General features: G+C 59.4%; 3 protein-coding genes across 4 annotated transcripts in view; 2 read left to right on the top strand and 1 right to left on the bottom strand.

Annotated features, from left to right (window-relative positions):
- Positions 1-1,679: 1,679 nt before the first annotated feature.
- Positions 1,680-6,860, top strand: RCE1 (Ras converting CAAX endopeptidase 1). Of its 2 annotated transcripts, XM_064287724.1 has the most exons (8): positions 1,680-1,864; positions 1,973-2,075; positions 2,166-2,249; positions 2,483-2,561; positions 3,104-3,271; positions 3,393-3,464; positions 4,415-4,477; positions 4,761-6,860. In XM_064287724.1, the coding sequence occupies exons 1-8, from the start codon at positions 1,680-1,682 to the stop codon at positions 4,994-4,996; spliced, it is 990 nt and encodes a 329-aa protein (XP_064143794.1). In that variant the 3' UTR covers positions 4,997-6,860. The 2 variants fall into 2 exon arrangements, with proteins under 2 accessions (XP_064143794.1, XP_064143795.1); XM_064287725.1 differs by lacking the exon at positions 1,680-1,864 and having other exon boundaries at positions 1,979-2,075; positions 2,170-2,249.
- PC (pyruvate carboxylase) overlaps positions 6,320-20,446 on the bottom strand; it is a 27,512-nt gene continuing 13,385 nt past the window's right edge. The window contains exons 10-20 of the mRNA XM_064287726.1: positions 10,602-10,746; positions 10,275-10,364; positions 9,965-10,186; positions 9,445-9,601; positions 8,863-9,103; positions 8,464-8,713; positions 7,989-8,233; positions 7,717-7,896; positions 7,394-7,642; positions 7,080-7,220; positions 6,320-7,003 (exon numbers count right to left, since the gene is read on the bottom strand). Of these exons, the coding sequence (XP_064143796.1) occupies positions 6,755-7,003; positions 7,080-7,220; positions 7,394-7,642; positions 7,717-7,896; positions 7,989-8,233; positions 8,464-8,713; positions 8,863-9,103; positions 9,445-9,601; positions 9,965-10,186; positions 10,275-10,364; positions 10,602-10,746 (2,169 nt within the window). The 3' untranslated portion in view covers positions 6,320-6,754. The remainder of the gene's footprint in view (positions 7,004-7,079; positions 7,221-7,393; positions 7,643-7,716; positions 7,897-7,988; positions 8,234-8,463; positions 8,714-8,862; positions 9,104-9,444; positions 9,602-9,964; positions 10,187-10,274; positions 10,365-10,601; positions 10,747-20,446) is intronic.
- LRFN4 (leucine rich repeat and fibronectin type III domain containing 4) overlaps positions 18,569-20,446 on the top strand; it is a 2,734-nt gene continuing 856 nt past the window's right edge. The window contains exon 1 of the mRNA XM_003419555.3: positions 18,569-20,218. Coding sequence (XP_003419603.2) covers positions 18,870-20,218 — 1,349 coding nt within the window. The 5' untranslated portion in view covers positions 18,569-18,869. The remainder of the gene's footprint in view (positions 20,219-20,446) is intronic.

The raw sequence follows: 20,446 nt of genomic DNA, 5'->3' as shown, positions 1-20,446 counted from the left end.
CTCCACCCACACCCACCCCCAGATATGCTCTCCTTCCTTTAGTCAGTCAAGGAATAGCACCACTGTCCTACTTTCCACATCTGAAATGTGGGACTTGCTGGTGATGCCTCTCCCACTTACAGTCCACATCTAGTCAGTCACCCGACCTGTTGATTTGGCTCCCGGCTGGGCCTCCATCCCCACAGCTGTCCTGTCCCCTGTCACCTTATGCCTCTAGTCAGCCATACCTGTGACAGAAAATCAGAATATTCAAAACTGATGGTGCACCTCCCCTACTCCAGACTCTTCACTGCTTATTTCCTACAGATAAAAGCCCAAGTTTCTTAGGCTTTGAGTCCTACTGACCCCTCAGATTCATCTCCTAGGGTTTGATGTAGAATGCTGTTTAATGCCTTTGGGTATTTGCGTGGTGTTTTCAGCCTGAAATTCCCTTCCTCCCTTGTCTATTGCTCTTCATCCTTCAAGCTCCGGCATCTCCTCAGGGGATCCTTTCCTCACCCCAGAGGTGGTTATCAGCGTCCTTCTCTGCTCCACCCCTGGGCTTTGCACACCCTCTGCATTGCTCCCAGCACCCCAGGACCTGCTCAGGAAGCATCGATTGATGCCAACTGGGCTTAAATGTGCACAGTTGAGCAAGTTAACAGGAGGAAGGCCGCCTGTTGGCACTGCCCAGCAGCGCGAGCAACACAAGGAGAGGGAGGCCAGCTTTCTGGTCTGGCTTCAGGTTGGCAGGGAGGGTGGGGCTTGGCAGTTCAGACTCCTGGAAGAATGAACTGGGAGTGAGGGAGCAGGTGTGAGCGCCAGGTGTGGGCGTGAGCGCCAGGTGTGGGCCTGGCACATATCCCCGAACCCCTTTCCAGGCCCGGGGCGGGGGGGGGGGACGGGAGCGGGGACAGAAACCGGTCTGCAGCCTCAGCCTGGTCCAGAGGGCCGCGGAGTTGCCGGGTTCGATCTGGACAAGCCCTGATGAAAAGCTCCGAGGAGGGAGGCTTGAGAGCCGAGCCCAGCTCCCCCGCGCCCTTCCCCCGGGTTTCCCCGGCCCGAGCGTCTTCCCAGCACGGCCGTGGGAGTAAGACGAAGCGGGCTGGTTTCCTCCTAGAGACCCGCGCGCAAGCCGAGAGCAAGAGACGCAAGAGGGGCGCGGCGCAGATGCGGGCCTTCCGCTCCACCCGGGCCGCCCGCCCTCCAGAGACCGCCCCGCGCCGCCCGGAGCCCGCCGCGGTCTCCCTGGGCCCCAGCGAAAGGCAGGCCGGCTCGGAGCAGCGGAGGGCCCCGGCGCCGGGCAGCGCGAGCCCCGGGAGCGGACTGGAGGTACCGACGGGGGCTGCGCGGGGCGGGGAGCTACGGCCCGGCCGCCGCGGGTCCTCACCCGGCCCTTCCCTCCGCAGGACGCGCTGTGGCTGCAGGAGGTCTCCAACCTGTCCGAGTGGCTGAGCGCCGGCCCCCAGCCCTGAGCCACCCTTCCCCGCGAGCGCACGGCCCGCCCGAGCCGCGGCGCCGCGCCTGTCGTTCAATAAACCCGCTCTGCGCGCGCAGCGTCTGCTTCTGTGTCCGGGGGCGGGGCCGAGGCGGGGCCGCGCGGTCTGCCGACGTCACCCGCGCTTCCGGCAGGCGCGGGCGGTGCAGGGGCGGATGACGTCACTGGTGCGCGCCGCGCCGGGTCCGGGGGTCCGGGCGTGATGGCGGCGCTGGGCGGGGATGGGCTGCGCCTGCTGTCGGTGTCGCGGCCGGAGCGGCAGCCCGAGTCGGCGGCGCTGGGCGGGCCGGGCCCCGGGCTGTGCTGCTGGGTGTCAGTGTTCTCCTGCCTCAGCCTCGCCTGCTCCTACGTGGGCAGCCTCTACGTCTGGAAGAGCGAGCTGCCCAGGTGCGGGGGCTGCGCGCGGTCGGGACCCGCGCCTCCGCGAGGCGGGACTGCGGGCGGAGCCTGGGCGGACCGCGGGCGGGCCCCCTGAACTTACTGTCCCCTCCGTAGGGACCACCCCGCCGTCATCAAGCGGCGCTTCACCAGCGTGCTGGTGGTGTCCAGCCTCTCTCCCCTGTGCGTGCTGCTCTGGCGGGAACTCACGGGCATCCAGGTGCGAAGGGGCGGGGCAGAGGGCTGCGGGGCGCGCTCTCAGGGGTGCCTGGGGTGGGAATAATACTGATGCCCCCTTCCTGTGGCTCAGCCAGGCACATCCCTGCTCACCCTGATGGGATTCAGGCTGGAGGGCATTTTCCCAGCAGCACTGCTGCCCCTGCTGCTGACCATGGTGAGTGCTCCCGCTCGAGCTGTCCTCTGTGCCCTGGTACAGGATCATATGACTTTCGTGGCGTTTTTTTTTTTCATCCTGATTGTGTCTGGCTTTTGGCTCATGGAAGACAGGAATTGTGAGATGGCCCTCGGGTATGCATGTGTGGGAAAATCTGGCTAGAACAGGAAGTTGGAAGCCCTGTGCCTGGGCGGAGGACTATGGTGGAAGGCTTCCCACTTGTCTGCCCCCAGATCCTTTTCCTGGGCCCACTGATGCAGCTCTCTATGGATTGCCCCTGTGACCTGGCTGATGGGCTGAAGGTTGTCCTGGGTGAGTCCTTAGGGCCAAGGAAAAAGTGGGCACAGGCCTTCCAGCATCGAGGGGAAAGGGATCCAGTGGGGTGCAGCCAGGGTGTCGCTGGGCCTCATGGTGTGAGTTGGACGTGAGACAGGAGTTGTCCCTCCAGGTGTGTTTTGTCATCAGTAAAATGCAAAGCTGGGTGGCCTCTGAGTGTTGGTTCCGGATATCTGAGGAGGCTCTGCTAGGCATCTGGCAGGACCTGCTGTGGACCCGAGAGCACTGTCCTCTGCTTTTCCTAACTTTTGGCTCCCCCAAACCAGAGCTGTTTTGGGGCAAGTTGATGTTTTCAGAGTTTATTATCAGCATTTCCTGCCTCAACTACTGATGTCTTCATCCCTTTCAGTTCTCTTGAGACGTTGTTTTATGCTAGGTTTGATAAACAAAGGATGACCTTCACCTTAAGAGTATTCACGCCTAACTAAGTTTGACCAGGGAAGGGTTGTGGGAGAGGGGACTTTGGGGCTTCAGTGTCAACAAGGTAGTGACTTTTTGCTTGTTCTAAATCTCCCTAGCTCCCCGTTCCTGGGCCCGCTGCCTCACAGACATGCGTTGGCTGCGGAATCAAGTGATCGCACCCCTGACAGAGGAACTGGTGTTCCGGGCCTGCATGCTGCCCATGTTAGCCCCGTGCACAGGTCTGGGCCCTGCCGTGTTCACTTGCCCACTCTTCTTTGGAGTCGGTGAGTCTGTGCAACCTAGACTTGCTGAGAGCCTCCCATGAGAGTCGAGGATGGGGCTTGGGTGAGGGGAGGGCCTAAAGAAGGCCAGGAGGGTGTGACGTGGCTCTTGCCTTCCTCTCAGCTCACTTCCACCACATTATTGAGCAGCTGCGGTTCCGCCAGAGCAGCGTGGGGAGCATCGTCTTGTCTGCGGGTGAGTCCTGGAGCCTGCCTGGGGTGGTTCTGGGCTGGGGGGGTGTGAGGGTGTTCCTGATGGCCATTCTGAAAGAAGACTCGGGAGCAGGGCTGTGGGATTGGAGGGGCTGCTGGGGCATTAGGGCAGGGCCACTGGCCATGGTGGGGTGCAGAAGACAGCTCTGGGCAGTGGGTAGTCATTGCCCTAGGGTAGGGGGTGGCCTCTGGCTGGCGGGTACGCAGGAGTGGGGTAGGAAGGGTGTGCAGTGCTGGGGCAGGGAGTGTGTGTATGCTAGGGCAGGAAGGGTGTGCAGTGCTGGGGTGGGGGGTGGGGGCAGGCAGGGTGTGCATGCTGGGGCAGGGTGTGCAGGGGTGGGGGTGGGAAGGGTGTGCATGCTGGGGCAGGGTGTACAGGGGTGGGGCAGGCAGGGTGTGCATGCTGGGGCAGGGTGTGCAAGGGTGGGGTGGGAAGGGTGTGCCTGCTGGGGCAGGGTGTGCAGGGGTGGGGCAGGCAGGGTGTACATGCTGGGGCAAGGTGTGCAGGGATGAGGCGGGCAGGGTGTGCAGGGGTGGGGGCAGGAAGAGTGCATACTGGGGCAGGGTGTGCAGGGGTGGGGCGGGAAGGGTGTGCATGGGTGGGGCAGGAAGAGTGCATACTGGGGCAGGGTGTGCAGGGGTGGGGCGGGAAGGGTGTGCATGGGTGGGGCAGGAAGAGTGCATGCTGGGGAAGGGTGTGCAGGGCTGGGGCGGGAAGGGTGCATGCTGGGGTGGGAAGGGTGTGCATGGGTGGGGCAGGAAGAGTGCATGCTGGGGAAGGGTGTGCAGGGGTGGGGTGGGAAGGGTGTGCAGGGGTGGGGTGGGAAGGGTATGCATGCTGGGGCAGGGTGTGCAGGGGTGGGCGGGAAGGGCAGGCAGGGGTGGGGTGGGAAGCATGTGCAGGGGTGCTCACTTGCAGTCTCCTGTCTCCAGCGTTCCAGTTCTCCTATACTGCTGTCTTCGGTGCTTACACTGCTTTCCTTTTCATCCGCACAGGTAGGTCCTCAGTCTCTCATGGGTCCCCAGGGGCTCAGGGGCCACAGGGTGGGTGGGAGATTGGGTGCACTGTTCATAGCAGGTGCCATTGTCAAGAGGCTTTTTCTCCCACGGTTCTTGAGATAGGCTGAGCTGGGCCCTAGTCCTGAGAGGCGGAAGGAGCCAGAGGCCTGGGTGGGTGGGTGTGGCGGGGAGCGTTGATCTTCAATGAGGGGGTTTAGCCGTAGAGGGGTTCAGGGAGGAGGTAGGCCACGCCGTGAGCTGCTGCTATCTCCCTCCTCAGGACACCTGATCGGGCCAGTTCTCTGCCACTCGTTCTGCAATTACATGGGCTTCCCCGCTGTGTGCGCAGCCCTGGAGCACCCACAGCGGCGGCACCTGCTGGCCGGCTATGCCCTGGGCGTGGGACTCTTCCTGCTTCTGCTGCAGCCCCTCACGGACCCCAAGCTCTACGGCAGCCTTCCTTTATGTGTGCTCTTGGAGCGGGCAGGGGGCTCAGAGGCTCCCCTGTGCTCCTGACCTACACTGCAGCTCACACTCCACGAACTCTAATGGGCTCCCGGCCCCTCCCTGCCAAGAAGCCCTGCAGGGGCAGGGCTGGCTGGGGTCCCCAAGATCTCAGGAATTTTTGTAGGGGATTGAAGCCAGAGCAAGTTGACTCCCAGGGACCAAGAGAAGGAGCAGATGTCCCCAGGGGCATCCCCACTCAGAGGGGTTGAAGAGCTACTGGGAGTGAGGAGATGGGCAGGTCCCAGAGCCGTGCCCCCCCTCACTCGGACTGCCTCCTTCTCTGAGGCCCTCCGCTCCCTTGGCCTCTGAAAAGCTGCTCAGGGGTTGAATCTAAGACCCCCCATCTTCCCAGGGTTTTCTCATTCTTTTTGCATCAGGACTTTGTACTGGGATATTAAAGAGATTTAACTTGGGTAATACAGCCTCGGACCTTTAAGAATCAGCCTACTAGGGGTCTCAGAGGTTTGCCCATACCTGTCCCAGCTGCCTGAACACTAAATGTCTGGCTGATCCCCCAGCAGGCAGAGGTCCCTGGAGCAGGGCACAGGAGGGGACCTCTGGCTGCCTTGGGTTTGTAATCCTCCCGAGCCTTTTCCTAGTCCAGGTGGGTCTGAGGCTGTGCAGATAGCAGGTGTGGGCCCAGCTCATCCTGCGGTCTTCTGTGGCTGCCAGGGTCGGAGTGGGGCCAGCGGCCCTGGCCCAGTGACAGAACTTCAGCTGGGGCCTCCACCACGACTTCCATGGAGTCTGTCTCCCTCACACGGGAAATAGGAGAGGCCCCTGCTCGGGGGCACCCCCGGTAGCGGCTTTCTGGTTCTTGCCACCCCAGACTTCCACTTGCCTGCCCCTCTGGGGAGACCTGAACACTGGCTAGGCGGCAGCCCCAAGAACAGCAGGGCCTGCTGAACACTGGTGTTAGGGTTCTTTCCTGGAACCTACTCGTGTTCTACCTGCACCTCCTTGTGGGTTCTTATTCCCTGCCCGTTTCTAACTCCCATCAACATCCTCATTCTCAGGGCATTCACAGTAATTTACCATCTCACCACATCCCGGGAGTCACCTGTTTCCTAGAAGGTGGCACCCTGGGCTTGACCCTCCTCTGCCCCCACTAGCTGTGGTGTCCCTGACAAGTCATTTCACTGCCTGCTCTGCAGACTGGATGACATGAGGGCTCCCTGAGTTACATGTTAAGCGCTTAGAACAGCCCCTCCCACTCCGAAGCTCAGTAACAAGTAACTCACCCTGTTTGGGTGTGTATACAATAGGTACTGAAGAGTGACTAAAATCAAGGGAACTACTGTCATTGTCACCACCCTCCAAGCCCCCTCGGGGTTGTGAGACGAACAGGCCCTTGGGCCCCATGGCACAGGGTTGCACAGGACCAGCCTGGCACAGACAGGGCAGAGGGAAGCCAGCTTTATTGAACATGTTCCCAGGGCCTGGGGGTGAGGTCTTCTCCCCCCAGGAGCGGGACCCCCAAACCTCTCTCTAGATCCCAGGCCCATTTCTCCACCAGCTGTAGTCTCCAGTGGGGGCGGGGGGACCCATATTTGGCAAGAGATGAGGAGGTGAGTGGTCCACCAATGGGAAAGGACAAGGGCTGGAAGGGTGGCTGGAGGCCGGGCCCATCCCTGCCGCCTGTGGCGTAGGACAGGGCCTCCAGGGTGGGGCCTGCCTGCCCTTGGCACTGGCCGGCCTGCGCCTGCCTGTCAGCACAGCTTCTGGTGAAGCCTGGGGTGGGAACATCAGGGCTGCATCTGGGCAAGGTCACTCGATCTCCAGGATGAGGTCGTCGCCCTCCAGTGTCATATCCACGGCCACGTGGACCTTGCGGATGGTGCCCTCCATGGGCGCTGTCACCACAGTCTCCATTTTCATTGCACTGAGCACACATAGGGGCTGGGCCTTGGCCACCTTGGCTCCTGCCGCCACCTTGATGTCGATCACCTTCCCTGGCATGGGCGCCCCAACCTGGCCCTTCACGTCCTTCAGGGCCTTGGGGTGGAAGTGCATCTCCTGCAGACAGGGCAGAGGGGACATGAGACCCAGCCATGCCCGCCCACCCACCACCCACCGGCCCTGGGAGCCGCACCTTCATGGCCTGCGTGTCCTTGACCAGGATGGAGCGCAGCTGCCCGTTGAGCTCAAAGAAGACCTGCCGCTGGCCGGCGCGGTTCAGGTCGCTCACGGCCAGGGCCTTGATATGCAGTGTCTTGCCCCGCTCTAGCTCCACCTGCGGAGGGCAGAGGCTCTACTGACCCCTCCCCTTCAAGCCTCCCCGGTCAGGTCTCAAGGTCCTTCCTGCCCCTGAAGTGGGAGGTGCTAAGGCAGGAGTGCTGGGGTCCTCAGTGATGTGGGCAGGGGGTGGGGGTGGCATGGGGGTGAGCACCAGAGCTAGCCACGGACCTCAAACTCCTCTGCAATTTTGGGTCCCTGCAGGAAGAGGCGGGTGTTGAGGCTGTCCAGGGGGCCAAAGGTGGCAGTGAAGTCCTTGAAGTGGGCAAAGACGTCGGGGTACATGGCTGCTGAGAGCACATCCTCAGGGGTCACCTCCTCCCCAAGCCGCTCGATCAGCTCCTTCTCCAGCACTTGCAGGTCCAGGGGAGGCAGGGAGGCGCCAGGCCGCCCCTCCACCCTCGGCAGGTCCTTCAGCACCTGGGAGTGAGACAGGTCAGGCCTGCTCCTGCTCCTGTCCCAGCCCACCCTCCGTTGGGGTGGCCCCTGCCTACCTTAGAGCGCAGGGGCTCAGGAAAGCCCCCGTGGGGGACCCCAATGTAGCCCTGCAGGAATTCCACCACGGAGCGGGGGAAGGACAGCTCCTCCGCCTGGGCTTCGGCCTCCGCCCGGCTCAGCCCATTCTGCACCATGAACTGGGCCAGGTCCCCCACAATCTTGGAGGAGGGTGTCACCTGAGAAGAAGGGCCTGGTGGTGAGGTGCCAGGCGCCAAGGGAGGCCCAGAGGCGGGAGGGTGGTGGGGTGGGAGTGTGGGGCCTGGCTCACCTTGATGAGGTCGCCTAGCATCTGGTTGGCCTCCACATAGGCCTTCTTGACCTCTTTGAACTTGGCGCCGAGCCCCATGCTGTGGGCCTGGAAGTGCAGGTTGGTGTACTGGCCCCCAGGGATCTCATTCTCGTACACGTCTGAGTTGCCGGACTTCATGGTGGCCGTGCAGTCAAAGGCTGAGTACAGCCCCCGGGCCCCCTCCCAGTACTCGCTGTAGTCAAACACTCGTTCCAGGGGGACCCCTGTGGGAGGCCAGCGTCAGGGGCAGACCCGGGGATGGGCCGAGCTCCCAGGCCCTCCTCCCGGGTCCCCCCAGACCAGCTCAGGTCCCATCTCAGGCGTGGGGATGGGGAGCAGTCTGTGGTGGTAGCCAGGGCCGGGTAGCCATTTGGGCACCAGGATTGGCAGACCGTAGGGCCTGCTGTGGCTCCTGCTTTGGGAAGGGGACGCTCCTGGTTCCCGCCATTCCTACCTGTGTCCAGGGGGGTCCCACGGGTGCAGGCCACCAGGGCTCCCATGCTGGGCTGTGATGTCATTCCAGACATGGAGTCAGCTGCCACATCCACCACGTCAGCCCCGGCCTGGGCACAGGCCAGCATGGCGGCCACGCCCGCGCCTGATGTGTCGTGTGTGTGGATGTGCAGTGGGAGGTCAGGGAAGCGGTCGCGGAGGGCGCCCACCAGCATGGAGCAGGCCGCAGGTTTCAGCAGCCCTGCCATGTCCTGGGGGGACAGACGGGGTGAGGCAGGCAGGGGTGTGTGTGTGGTGAGGAGGCAATGGGGAGAGAGGGGCAAGAGGAGACCCAGGTGGGGGTGGAGGTGAGGGGGAGAGTGGGGTGAGGGGAGACCCAGGTGGGGGCAGAGCCGCGCACCTTGATGCATAACATGTGAGTGCCAGCGCGCACCAGCTCCTCCGCCAGGCCCATGTAGTACTGCAGGGAGTACTTCGTGCGGCTGGGGTCCGCCACATCCCCCGTGTAAGAGATGGCGGCCTCCACCACGCCCCCAGCACTGCCTACTGCCTCCATGCCCAGCAGCAGGTTGGGCAGGTAGTTGAGGGAGTCAAAGACCCGGAAGACATCCATGCCGTTCTCCTTGGCCACCTCGCAAAACCTAGCGTGAGGAGAGCCCGAGGGATTAGGCGCCCCCCCAGACACCCTTCCCTGCTCCTGGGGAATCTGAGGGGCTGGCCTGGTGGGGGCCTGGTGCCCACAGAACCGGTGTGGAGGGTGTCGCATAAGGTCTGCTCCAGGGCCGCTTGGCCTCAGCAGCCTTTCCTGGGCAGAGGGGCACCGGGCAAGGTGTCCCGAGGCCTGGGCTACAAGGAAGGCCTGTCCAACACTGCCGACCTGGGACAAGTCACCTCCCTCCGGGGGTCTCCTCTGCCCACATGTCGAACGATCTAGGGGCCCCCCCCACTTCCTGCAGGGTGCGGCCACGGGGCCTGGACTCACTTGAAGACCACGTTGTCGGGGTAGTTGGTGTAGCCCACGGCGTTGGCCCCCCGCAGCAGCATCTGGAACGGGATGTTGGGGATGAGTTCGCGGAGCTCCTGCAGTCGCCGCCAGGGGCACTCATACAGGAAGCGCATGGCGACGTCGAACGTGGCTCCTGAGGGACCAGAGCCCAGGTCAGAGCCCAACACCCGGCCTGCTCCTCAGGCTCCCCCAGGCTCCCTCCCACCCCTGCAGGCTTCTGCTCCTCCAATCTCTGGCCTGCCTGTGATCTCCCTGCGCCCCTCACACAGGCCCCAAGCTGTGCTGTGATTAACACGAAGGCCAATGGCTGCTCACCGTCTCGCTCAGGGCAGGCACCACGAGTGAGCACTGAGCGGACACTGCCTCACCCCAAGGCTCATGTCCCCAGCGTTTCCTCCCCGGATGTCTCAGCAGCCCAGGCCTGCAGCGCTGGCCGCACGGTGGGGACCCAGGGACGCACCATGCAGAAATTCTCGCCAGGCGCTGTCCAGCTCACCTCCCCAGTTCTCCATGCTGAAGAGGCTGCTGAAGTTGTGGGCGGCATAGGGGGCGATCTTTTTGAGGTCATGTGTGCGCACACGAGTGGCCAGCAGCGACTGGTGGGCGTCCCTGAAGGTCGTGTCCATGAGCAGCAGCCCCCGGTGGTGCCGCACAGCTCGGGCGAAGCCCTCGGGCCCCTCTCGCAGCAGGATGTCTCTGAAGCCAGGCGGGGGCGGGCCTGGGGCAGATGGGGGCATTGGTACCCAGCCTGCAGGCCGCACTCTCCTCTCCATCCCCCAGGACTTGGCAGAGTCAAGCTCACCTACCTATGGGCACTGTGGGGACCACAGGGTCGGCGGGGCTGGGGCTGGCCTTGACAGGGATCGGGGTGGTGGGGCCATTCACCATGACGTGACCTGTGGAGACCACGGGCAGCGGGTCAGGGCAGCTGGGCACCCACTGAGGGCCATATGGATGGAAAGGGGGTCTCTAAGGTCAGGAGCAAGGAGGCTGGCTAGAGTCGGGGGGCAGAAGCACAGCAGGAGGGGGCAGGACCAGGATGGGGGTGGGGCGGGGTGCTGGAAAGTTCCTGGGTGGGGGAGGGGCTAGGAGCAGGCAGGCAGGTAAGAGGCAGGTGAGAAGCAAGGCCGGACCCAGGTAGTGCAGCAACTTCTGGGCCCGGTTCTGCACGGGCCGCAGCTGGAACAGCTCCGGATTCTCATCAATGAACTGCGTGTCCACGGTGCCTGCCAGGAACTGCTGGTTGTTGAGCACGTTCTGCAGGAAGGGGATGTTGGTCTGCAGGACAGAGGTGTGAGAGGGTGTCACCGTGAGGCACAGATGGGGCAGAAGGGGAACCTGGAGCTGCCACCCAGCTGCACGGCTTCCCCAAGTCCCAGTGTGTGATTGAGGCAGAGGCCCTGCGAGAGGGCATCTCCCCTCCTCCTCCCTGACCCTGAGGCCCAGGCAGCGTCCCCTGAGTTGCCCAGGCCCTAAGGCGACACCTCCTCCCCGTCCCCACAGCCGCCGTCCCTTCAGAAACCTCTGTGCTCATAGAGCCACCCCTTCCCTCCCTCTCAGCCACAATGCCTGGGAAGAGGCATCACCCTCAACAAGTCCGCCCCACAGCCCCTCATACTCTCACTAGGGTCACCCCGGTGACTCAATCAGTGGGCACGTTTCGACCCTTCTGCAAACAGCACCCAACTGGGGACCCTCTCCCTTGTGCCTCTCCTCCCTCTAGTCTCCTCCTTCCTAGTCCCCACAGGACGCTTTTTTCTCCTCTCCCCTCTGAAGATGGTGCTCTCGGGGCTCTGCCCCGATCTCATCCCGGGCCTCCAACTCCAGTGACCAGCCCCGGTCTGCAGAGCCAAGACCCACAGGTGGGAAGGCCTGCGGGCATCTCTCCTGGGATGCCCCCAATTCCAACCCAGCTCTCCCTGCTGCTCCCCATGGCCACCTCTTGCCTTCTCCTTTCCCTGTCACCTCACCATCTGCCCTGTGAGCAAACCCACACTCCACCACGTGCCACCCGCTCCTCCTGTGAAGCAGTCGGGGTGGGTGATTCTGCCAGCAGCCGTCCCTAGACTCTTCCTGCTCATCTCCACCTCCAGCCTGACTTCTGCTGGGCTCCCTCCCATGGCCACCTCTACCACACCTCCACCTGCCTGCTAAGTGCCTCCTTGAAGTCTCAACCACAGGCTCTCTGCCCTCACCTCCCACCCAAGTAGACCCCTGGCAGAAGCTTCCGGAAAACTCATTCCTCAGCCCCAATCTTTCTTTTAATTCTGGTAAAGTATATATGACAAAATATGCCATTTTTAAGTGTATAATTCAGTAACATTAATTACATTCACCGTGTTTTGCAGCCATCACCACAATCTATTTCCACAACTTGTTGATCGCCCCAAACAGAAACTCAGCGTCCCATTCCGCCCACCTCCCCACCCCACCCTGGCAAATACTACTCTACTTTCTGTCTCTATCCATTTGCCTTTTTTAAATATTTCACATAAATGGGACCATACAATATTTGTTTTTTTATGGATGACATTTCACCCAATGTAATGTTTTCAAGGCCTATCCATGTGGTAGCACGTGTCAGAACTTCATTTCTCTTTATGGCTAAACAACAGCCCATTGTGTAGACTCCATTGTGTTTATCCGTTCAGCTGTTGATGGACAGACACTTGGGCTATTTCCACCTCTGGCTACTGTGAATAGTGCTGTGGTGTGCAGGTTTACAAGCTTCTGTTTGAGTCCCTGCTTTCAGTCTTTCAGGGCCTCATCATGGTTTACTAGTCTGCATTCCTCACAAGCTTGGGGTCAAGGGCACTGAGTGCCTGTGTCCCATGCCTTGTGCCGGGGGGCCCTCAGTCTGCTCAGTAAACGGCAGGGTGAATGGCATAAGCCTGGGCCAAGGCACATCCAACCCAGAGGCCTCTTGGCCCTTGATGGAGGCCATGTTGTTCCAGCCATAGCTTTCACTTCAGAGGAGTCTTCTCCACCTGTCGCCCAGTCCTGATTTCCGTGCATCTTCACCAGACTCGAGGCCTAGCTACTCTAAGAACATCCACCTGTCCCTTGGGGGCTCCTATCGCCTGGTGGCCTGGATGGAAGGGTGCCCCCACCAGTGTTCCACTGGGGGACCCAGCGGCATTGCCTTGTGTCAGGTATGACGGGAACAGAAAACACCCCCGGATGTTTCCTGCCCTTGAGACTAGCTCCTGCCCTCCCAAAGAGATGCAGACAAGATGACAATACTGCGATCTACAGATTCAGTGCAGTCCCGATCAAAATCCCAACAGCGATTTTTGCAGAAATGGAAAAACCCATCCTAAAGTTCATATGGAATTTCAAGGCACCCTGAGGAGCCAAAGGAACCTTGGAAAAGAAGAGCAAGGTTGCAGCACTCATACTTCCTGACTTCAGACCTTCCTCCAAAACTACAGTAATCAAAACGGTGTGGCTCTGGCAGAAGGACTAACCATCGATGGCATAGAATAGAGAGCCCCAAAATAAAGCCTCACCTGCATGGTCAGCTGATTCCCAACACGGGTACTAAGGCCACTCAATGCAGAAAGGACAGTCTTTTTAGTAACGCTGCCAGGGAAAACGAGATCTCCATAAGAAAAGAATGAGGTTGGACCCTTATCTTATTTTACACCATATACAGAAATTAACTCAAATGGATCAAAGACCTAAATAAAACAGCTAAAACCATAAAACTCTTAGAACACAAGGGGCAAATCTGCATGACCCTGGATTTGGCAATAGGTTCTTAAACATGACACTAAAAGCACAGGCACCAAAGGAAAAAAATAAACGGGTCTTCATTCAACTTTAAAACTTGTGCATCAAAGGACACTATCAAGAGAGTGAAAAGACAGCCCACAGAATGGGAGGAAACACTTGTAGACCATTTATCTGAGAAGGCTGTAATATCCAGAATATATAAAGAACTCCCACAATTCAGCAACAGAAAGACAAACCATTCAGTCAAAAAATGGGCAAAGGACTTTGAATGACCATTTCTCCAGAGAAAATCCAGGTAGCCCCTGATTTAGGGCAGGGTCCCATTCCGACAGCTCCATCGTAAGTGAGTTCTGATGTCTGTCGAATAGCTCCTTTTTTCTTTTCAGTTTTCATTATTATTTGCTTTTTATCATCAGTGTCTTTGTAAGTCTGGGACTACCTGTATACAGATGGCTAATAAGCATACCCACCACTCGCCTGTCAGTTTTTCCTACTGTGGCCGCTTGGGTGTTACTGTGACGCTGGAAGCTATGCCACCAGTATTTAAAAAATACAGAATACCAATTGAGGTGTTGCAACAAACCGATGCAATGCTGGAAGCGCTTACGCATCTATGCCAAGAAATTTGGAAGACAGCTATCTGGCCAACTGATTGGGAAAGATCCGTATTTGTGCCCATTCCAAAGAAACGTGATCCAACAGAATGCAGGAATCATCGAACAATATCATTAACATCACACACAAGTAAAATTTTGCTGAAGATAATTCAAGAGTCATTGAAGCTGTACATCTACAGAGAACTGCTAGAAATTCAAGCCGGATTCAGAAGAGAACGTGGAATTAGGGACATTGTTACCGATGTCAGATGAATCTTGGCTAAAAGCAGAGAATACCAGAAAAATGTTTACCTGTGTTTTATTGACTACGCAAAGGCATTCGACTGTGTGGATCATAACAAATTATGGGTAACATTGTGAAGAATGGGGATTCCAGAACACTTAACTATACTTATGAAGAACCTGTATGTAGACCAAGAGACAGCCATTCGAACAGAGGAAGGGGATACTGTGTGGCTTAAAATCCGGAAAGGTATGCGTCAGGGTTGTATCCTTGTATCATTCAATCTGTATGCTGAAGAAATAATCTGAGAAGCTGGACTATATGAAGAAGAACAGGGCATCGGGATTGGAGGAAGACTCATTAGCAACCTCCGTTACGCAGATGACACAACCTTGCTTACTGAAAGCAAAGAGGACTTGAAGCACTTACTGATGAAGATCAAAGACCACAGCCTTCAGTATGGATTACACCTCAACACAAAGAAAAGAAAAATCCTCACAACTGGACCAACAAGCAACATCATGATAAATGGAGAAATAGGAATGACTGAAGTTGTCAAGAATTTCATTTTACTTGGATCCATAATCAACACCCATGGAAGCAGCAGTCAAGAAATCAAACAATGCATTGCAACGGGCAAATCTGCTGCAAAAGATCTCTATAAAGTGTTAAAAAGCAAAGATGTCACCTTGAGAGCTAAGGGAGTGCCTGACCAAGCCATGGTGTTTTCAGTCGCCTCACACGCATGCGAAAGCTGGACAGTGAATAAAGAAGGCTGAAGAAGAATTGATGCCTTTGAATTGTGGCGCTGGCGAAGAATATTGAATATACCATGGACTGCTAAAAAAATGAACAAATCTGTCTTGGAAGAAGTACAGTCAAAACGCTCCTTAGAAGCGAGGATGGCATGACTTTGTCTCATATACTTTGGACATATTATCAGGAGGGACCAGTCACTGGAGAAGGACATAATGCTTGGTAAAATAGAGGGCCAGGAAAAAGTGGAAGACTCTCAATGAGATGGATTGACACAGTGGCTGCAACAGTGGGCTCAAAAATAGCAACGACTGTGAGGATGGCACAGGACCTGGCAGTGTTTTGTTCTGTTGTCATGGGGTCTCTGTGAGTCAGAACTTGACTCTAGGCACCTGACAACAATAACAACAATAAACATATGAAACGATCTTGAACATCATTAGCCTTTAGGGAAATGCAGATCAAGACCACAAGGACATACCACTTCAAAGTCACTAGGATGGCTATTAGATGAGAGATCTCCACAACTCTTTCAGGACATTTTTCATTAAAGGGGACAGAGAAATGGGGAGGTAAGGAGAAGTGGACGGCCAGTCACGGGGATGGCTTGCTTTTAAAGATGGGAAAAAGAACGTTTTCTCCTAGAGAATGTTTAACTACGTGCTCCCGCGGCTCTTGTGGGCCTGCCTTAGGGTCTGTAGGACATTGCTTAGACTCAAGTTTAAGAAGATTAATGAAGTTAATTGTCTTAAATTCACACCTAGATCATCCCAGACACATCTCTCTGCTTCTGAGACTCCAGAAGAAGACAAATGCCAAGGTCTGCCCCAGCCCACTGGAGAATTTCCTGTAACTCAAGGTGACAAATGTCTTGTTTAAGCTGCCACGTAAGCTCCTTTTCTCGAGGTATCACTGGAGATGAACACAACAACACCATTCCCTTTACCCTGAATGCCAATTTTTTAACGTTTGAAACATTAACATGTTGGTCTTTGAACACTAATATTCTGAAGAGGAAAATAAAACTCTCACTGTCGCCAATGAGAAACCAAGAATAATAACAAGTGTTGGTGAGGATGTAGAAAAATTGGAACCCAGGATGCTGGTGACAAGAACGTAAATGGTACAGCTGCTGTGCAGAACAGTTTGGCAGTTTCTTTTAAAATGTCCCACACAGAATTACCATCCCATTGCTGGTCAAGTCGGTTCTGGCTCACAGTGACCCTGGGTTCTGGCTCACAGTGACCCTACAGGACTGAGTAGAACTGGCCCATAGGGCTTCCAAGGCTATCATCTTTATGGAAGCCGACTGCCACATCTTTCTCCCACGGAGTGGCTGGTGGGTTCAAACCCTGACCTTTCGGTTAGCAGCCAAGCACTTAGCCACAGTGCCACCAGAGCCCCTTAGAATTACCATAAAATTACCATACGAACCAGCAATTCTACTCCTAGATATATGCCCAAAATCACTGAAAACAGAGACTCAGATACTTATATATACCAATGTTCATAGCAACGTTAACAGCCAAAAAGTGGAAATAACTCAGTGTTCATCAACAGCTGAACTGGATAAACACCATGGAGTCCACGCACACCAGGGGATGTTACTCAGCCATGAAGAGAAGGGAGGTTCTGACACACACTGCAACCTGGATGAACCTTGAAAGCACGGTGCTGAGTGAAAGAAGCCAGAGGCCAAAGGACAAATTCTGTATGATTCCACTGGCATGCATCACCTAGAAGAGACAAATTCCTAGAGACAGACAGTAGACTGGCAGTCATCGGGTGCTGGCAAGGAGGAAGTGGGGACTTGAAGTTGGGCTGAGGAAAATGTTTGGACAGATAGTGGTGATGGCTGCATGACACGGTGATATCTAATGCCACTGAGTTGGACACTTAATAAAGGCTAAAATGGCAAATTACATGTTATGTATATTTACAATAATAAAAGAGAAATAGGGGCATTTCAACTGGACATTTGAAAGGAGAAATAAAGCCTGGTTAACTCACCTGAAGAACCGCCTTGCCCACCAGGAGCCGGCTCCTCTGGGACCTCCCAGCCCAGCCCACCTCCCCTCTCTGTGCTGTCAGCTCTGGGGCCGCACTATGGACCCCACTCCAGCACAGGGCTGCCAGTGCCTGGTGCTAAAACAGGTGTGTTGAGAAACAACGAAGTATCTGAAGCCACTGAGCAACAACAGAGTGGACCTGAGCAGGTTCCAAGCCCTCATTTTACAAATGTCCCGCTGAGGCCCAGGGAGGGGCAAAGAAACTAGCTTCCAGCTGCTGGTAGCTAAACCCTCACACAGGTGACCTCCTCCGGGCAGCTGATCCCCATGAGGTGCAGTGAGTGCCCACTGGCCTAAACGGGAAAACTCTGGCCGAAGTTAACGACCTTGCCTCGGCATGAACTCTGTCTCCATTTCGCTGAGTTTCCACCCTAACCCCTACCCAAGACCGGAACACTCTGGAGGGAAGTGACCACGGCAGGGTGGCTTTGGGTAGCCAAGGAAGGAGTACCCGCAAGAGGTGGGACTTCTTGCTTCCCAAATGGGCAGACCACCAGCGGTAGCGGCACAAACGAAGGACCGGAGTGGCTGCCCGGGTCCAAGCCCTCGGCGCTCCCACCCCAGCCCCATGACGTCCTCCCTACCACCGGAAGCCCTTGGAGCTGGGCGCGGGGAGCCGAGCTCACCCCGGACCACCCTTCCAGGGATAAGGCCGGCCTGGGCGGGTGGGCAGGAAAGGCCCACAGGCGCGGCTGCAACCCGGTGCCGCCGCCGCCGCTCACTGGGACTCGGGGTGAGGACCAATCGAGCCGGCGGCGGAGCCCGGTCGCTCCCGGCGGGCGGGTATGCCTGCCCGGAGCCAAGCCCCACGGCCCCACCCGTGCGGCCCCCACCCCCGGCAGCCCCGTCGGGGGCGTCACCCCAGCCCACCCCCCCCAGCCCCGTTACTGTTGGGGACCCTCCACGTGACTCAGTGATGCAGAACGGTTATGACCTTCAGTGTCTGCGATCGCGAGGGTCCTGGCAACAGTGCAGTTTGCGCCCGGCCCTGCCTGCGTTGAGGGGCCGTGTGGGTGTGTGTGGGTGTGCGGGGAGGATGCCCAGCGACATGTGACACAGGCTCCCGTCTCTCGGATGGTGAAGCGGCCCGCGAGCTGGCGCTTTGTCTGAGTGTCTGCAGAGTGACGGCTCGCGCGGCGCAGGATGCCTGGGCGCCAGGGTGGCCGGGGGCGCGCGCGCCTGGGCCAGGGTGAGTGCACTGCGGCGGCGCCGGGAAGCTGCGAGCCCGGACCTCGGGCGTGACCGGTGCCACCCGTGGGCGCTGCAGCGGCCGCGTGTCCCTGTGACCTCGGAGCCGGGCCCCTCAGGACCCCGCGCGCCCCTCCTCGCCTGCCCTCCACGTGCGTGTCCGCGGCGCGCGTGCCCGCCGGCGCGCACTCGCCCACTCGCCGCCGCCGCCGCCGTCGCCGAGAGCCGCGCCGGAAAGAGGGGCCAGAGCAGCAAGCGGGGCCGCGGGCCCGAGCGCCATGGGCCGGAGGGCGCGCCACGGACGGCCGGGCAGCCCCAGGCCTCGCCCCCGCGGGAGAGCGGCCTGGAGGCGGCGGGGGCTGGCCGGGCCCGGGGGGAGGCCGGCCCGCGCCCCCTGAGCGATGAACACCAGGTGAGGGACCGCGGGGCGCCGCCGGGAGGGGCGCGGGACCGGGAGGCGGGGGGGGGGCCTTCCCGGGCGGGGGAAGGGAGGCCGGCGATTCCGCGGACGCCTGGGAGAGGAAGTTCCGGGACCCTCCCTGTTCGCGTGCCCACCTCCGCTTCCTGCCTCGTGTCTCACCTTGTCCCCAGTGCCTGGACTCCTCCAATCCCTGGGACATGTGACTTTTACCCTGAGGGGCCTGGCCGTGCAGGCCCCAGCCTTCCCTCAGCCCGGGTGGGGAGGGGGCCCTGGGCCTCTGACCCCACCCCTCCCCAGGTCCGCCTCCTGGAACTGCTCCCGGGCACAGGTGGCACCTGTGCCAGCCCCACCTGTGCCTGGGCTGTGGCCCTCTCTCCCGCAGGGCGCTGACCATGGCCCCACCACTCCTGCTGCTGCTGCTGGCCAGTGGTGCGGCCGCCTGCCCGCTGCCCTGCGTCTGCCAGAACCTGTCTGAGTCGCTTAGCACCCTGTGCGCCCACCGAGGCCTGCTTTTTGTGCCGCCCAACGTGGACCGGCGCACGGTGGAGCTGCGGCTGGCAGACAACTTCATCCAGGCCCTAGGCCCACCTGACTTCCGAAACATGACGGGGCTGGTGGACCTGACGCTGTCTCGAAACGCCATCACCCGCATCGGCGCCCGCGCTTTTGGGGACCTGGAGAGCTTGCGCTCGCTGCACCTGGACGGCAACCGGCTGGTGGAGCTCAGTGCCGGCAGTCTACGCGGGCCCGCCAACCTGCAGCACCTCATCCTCAGTGGCAACCAGCTGGGCCGCATCGCGCCAGGCGCCTTCGACGACTTCCTTGAGAGCCTGGAAGACCTGGACTTGTCCTACAACAACCTGCGGCAGGTACCCTGGGCTGGCATCGGGGCCATGCCCGCCCTGCACACACTCAACCTGGACCACAACCTCATCGATGCGCTGCCTCCGGGAGCCTTCGCCCAACTTGGCCAGCTCTCTCGCCTCGACCTCACTTCCAACCGCCTGGCCACGCTGGCACCTGACCCACTCTTCTCACGGGGCCGTGACGCGGAGGCCTCCCCTGCGCCGCTGGTGCTGAGCTTCAGCGGGAACCCGCTGCACTGTAACTGTGAGCTGCTGTGGCTGAGGCGGCTGGCGCGGCCTGATGACCTGGAGACATGCGCCTCACCTCCTGGCCTGGCCGGCCGCTACTTCTGGACTGTGCCCGAGGGCGAGTTCTCCTGTGAGCCGCCCCTCATTGCCCGCCACACACAGCGCCTCTGGGTGCTGGAGGGCCAACGGGCCACACTGAGGTGCCGGGCCCTGGGTGACCCTGCGCCCACCATGCACTGGGTCGGCCCCGACGACCGGCTAGTTGGCAACTCCTCTCGGGCCCGGGCTTTCCCCAATGGGACCCTGGAACTTGGGGTGACAGGTGCTGGGGATGCAGGGGGCTACACCTGCATCGCCACCAACCCTGCTGGAGAGGCCACTGCACGCGTGGAGCTGCGGGTGCTGGCCCTGCCCCACGGTGGGAACGGCAGCACTGACGGTGGCCGCCCCGGGCCCTCGGATATCGCCGCATCAGCTCGCACTGCCGCTGAGGGTGAGGGGACTCAAGAGACCGAAGCAGCCGTGCAGGTGACCGAGGTGACTGCCACCTCAGGTCTGGTGAGCTGGGGGCCTGGGCGGCCAGCCGAGCCGGTGTGGATGTTCCAAATCCAGTACAACAGCAGTGAAGACGAGACCCTCATCTACCGGTGAGGACGCGCCCTGCAGCCCCGACCCCGCCCCTCGTCCCCCTCAGGCCCTCCACCCATCCCTCCTTGGCTCCTGAGCGCTTGCAGGAGCAGCAGGCCCAGCGCAGGGCAGAGGCTGCCCAGCTGCCTGGCTGTTGGGCCTGCAGGGCGGTCAGGCACCGGGGGGAGAGGGGCAGATGGCCCACCCTGCGAGATCTTCCTGCCCGAGGTGCCCCCCTCCTGATCTGG

The sequence above is a fragment of the Loxodonta africana genome, chromosome 7 (assembly GCF_030014295.1).
Source record: "Loxodonta africana isolate mLoxAfr1 chromosome 7, mLoxAfr1.hap2, whole genome shotgun sequence".
NCBI classification, from domain to species: domain Eukaryota; kingdom Metazoa; phylum Chordata; class Mammalia; order Proboscidea; family Elephantidae; genus Loxodonta; species Loxodonta africana.
The sequence above is the reverse complement of the archived record's forward strand: the minus strand, read 5'-3'. Positions and strand labels throughout refer to the sequence as shown.

Coding starts and splice junctions, on each gene's coding strand:
- RCE1 (XM_064287724.1), top strand. CDS start 1,680: ATGGCGGCGCTGGGCGGGGATGGGCTGCGCCTGCTGTCGGTGTCGCGG. Junction 2,250..2,482: donor TGCCCCTGCTGCTGACCATG/GTGAGTGCTCCC, acceptor GTCTGCCCCCAG/ATCCTTTTCCTGGGCCCACT. Junction 3,465..4,414: donor GAGCATCGTCTTGTCTGCGG/GTGAGTCCTGGA, acceptor TCCTGTCTCCAG/CGTTCCAGTTCTCCTATACT.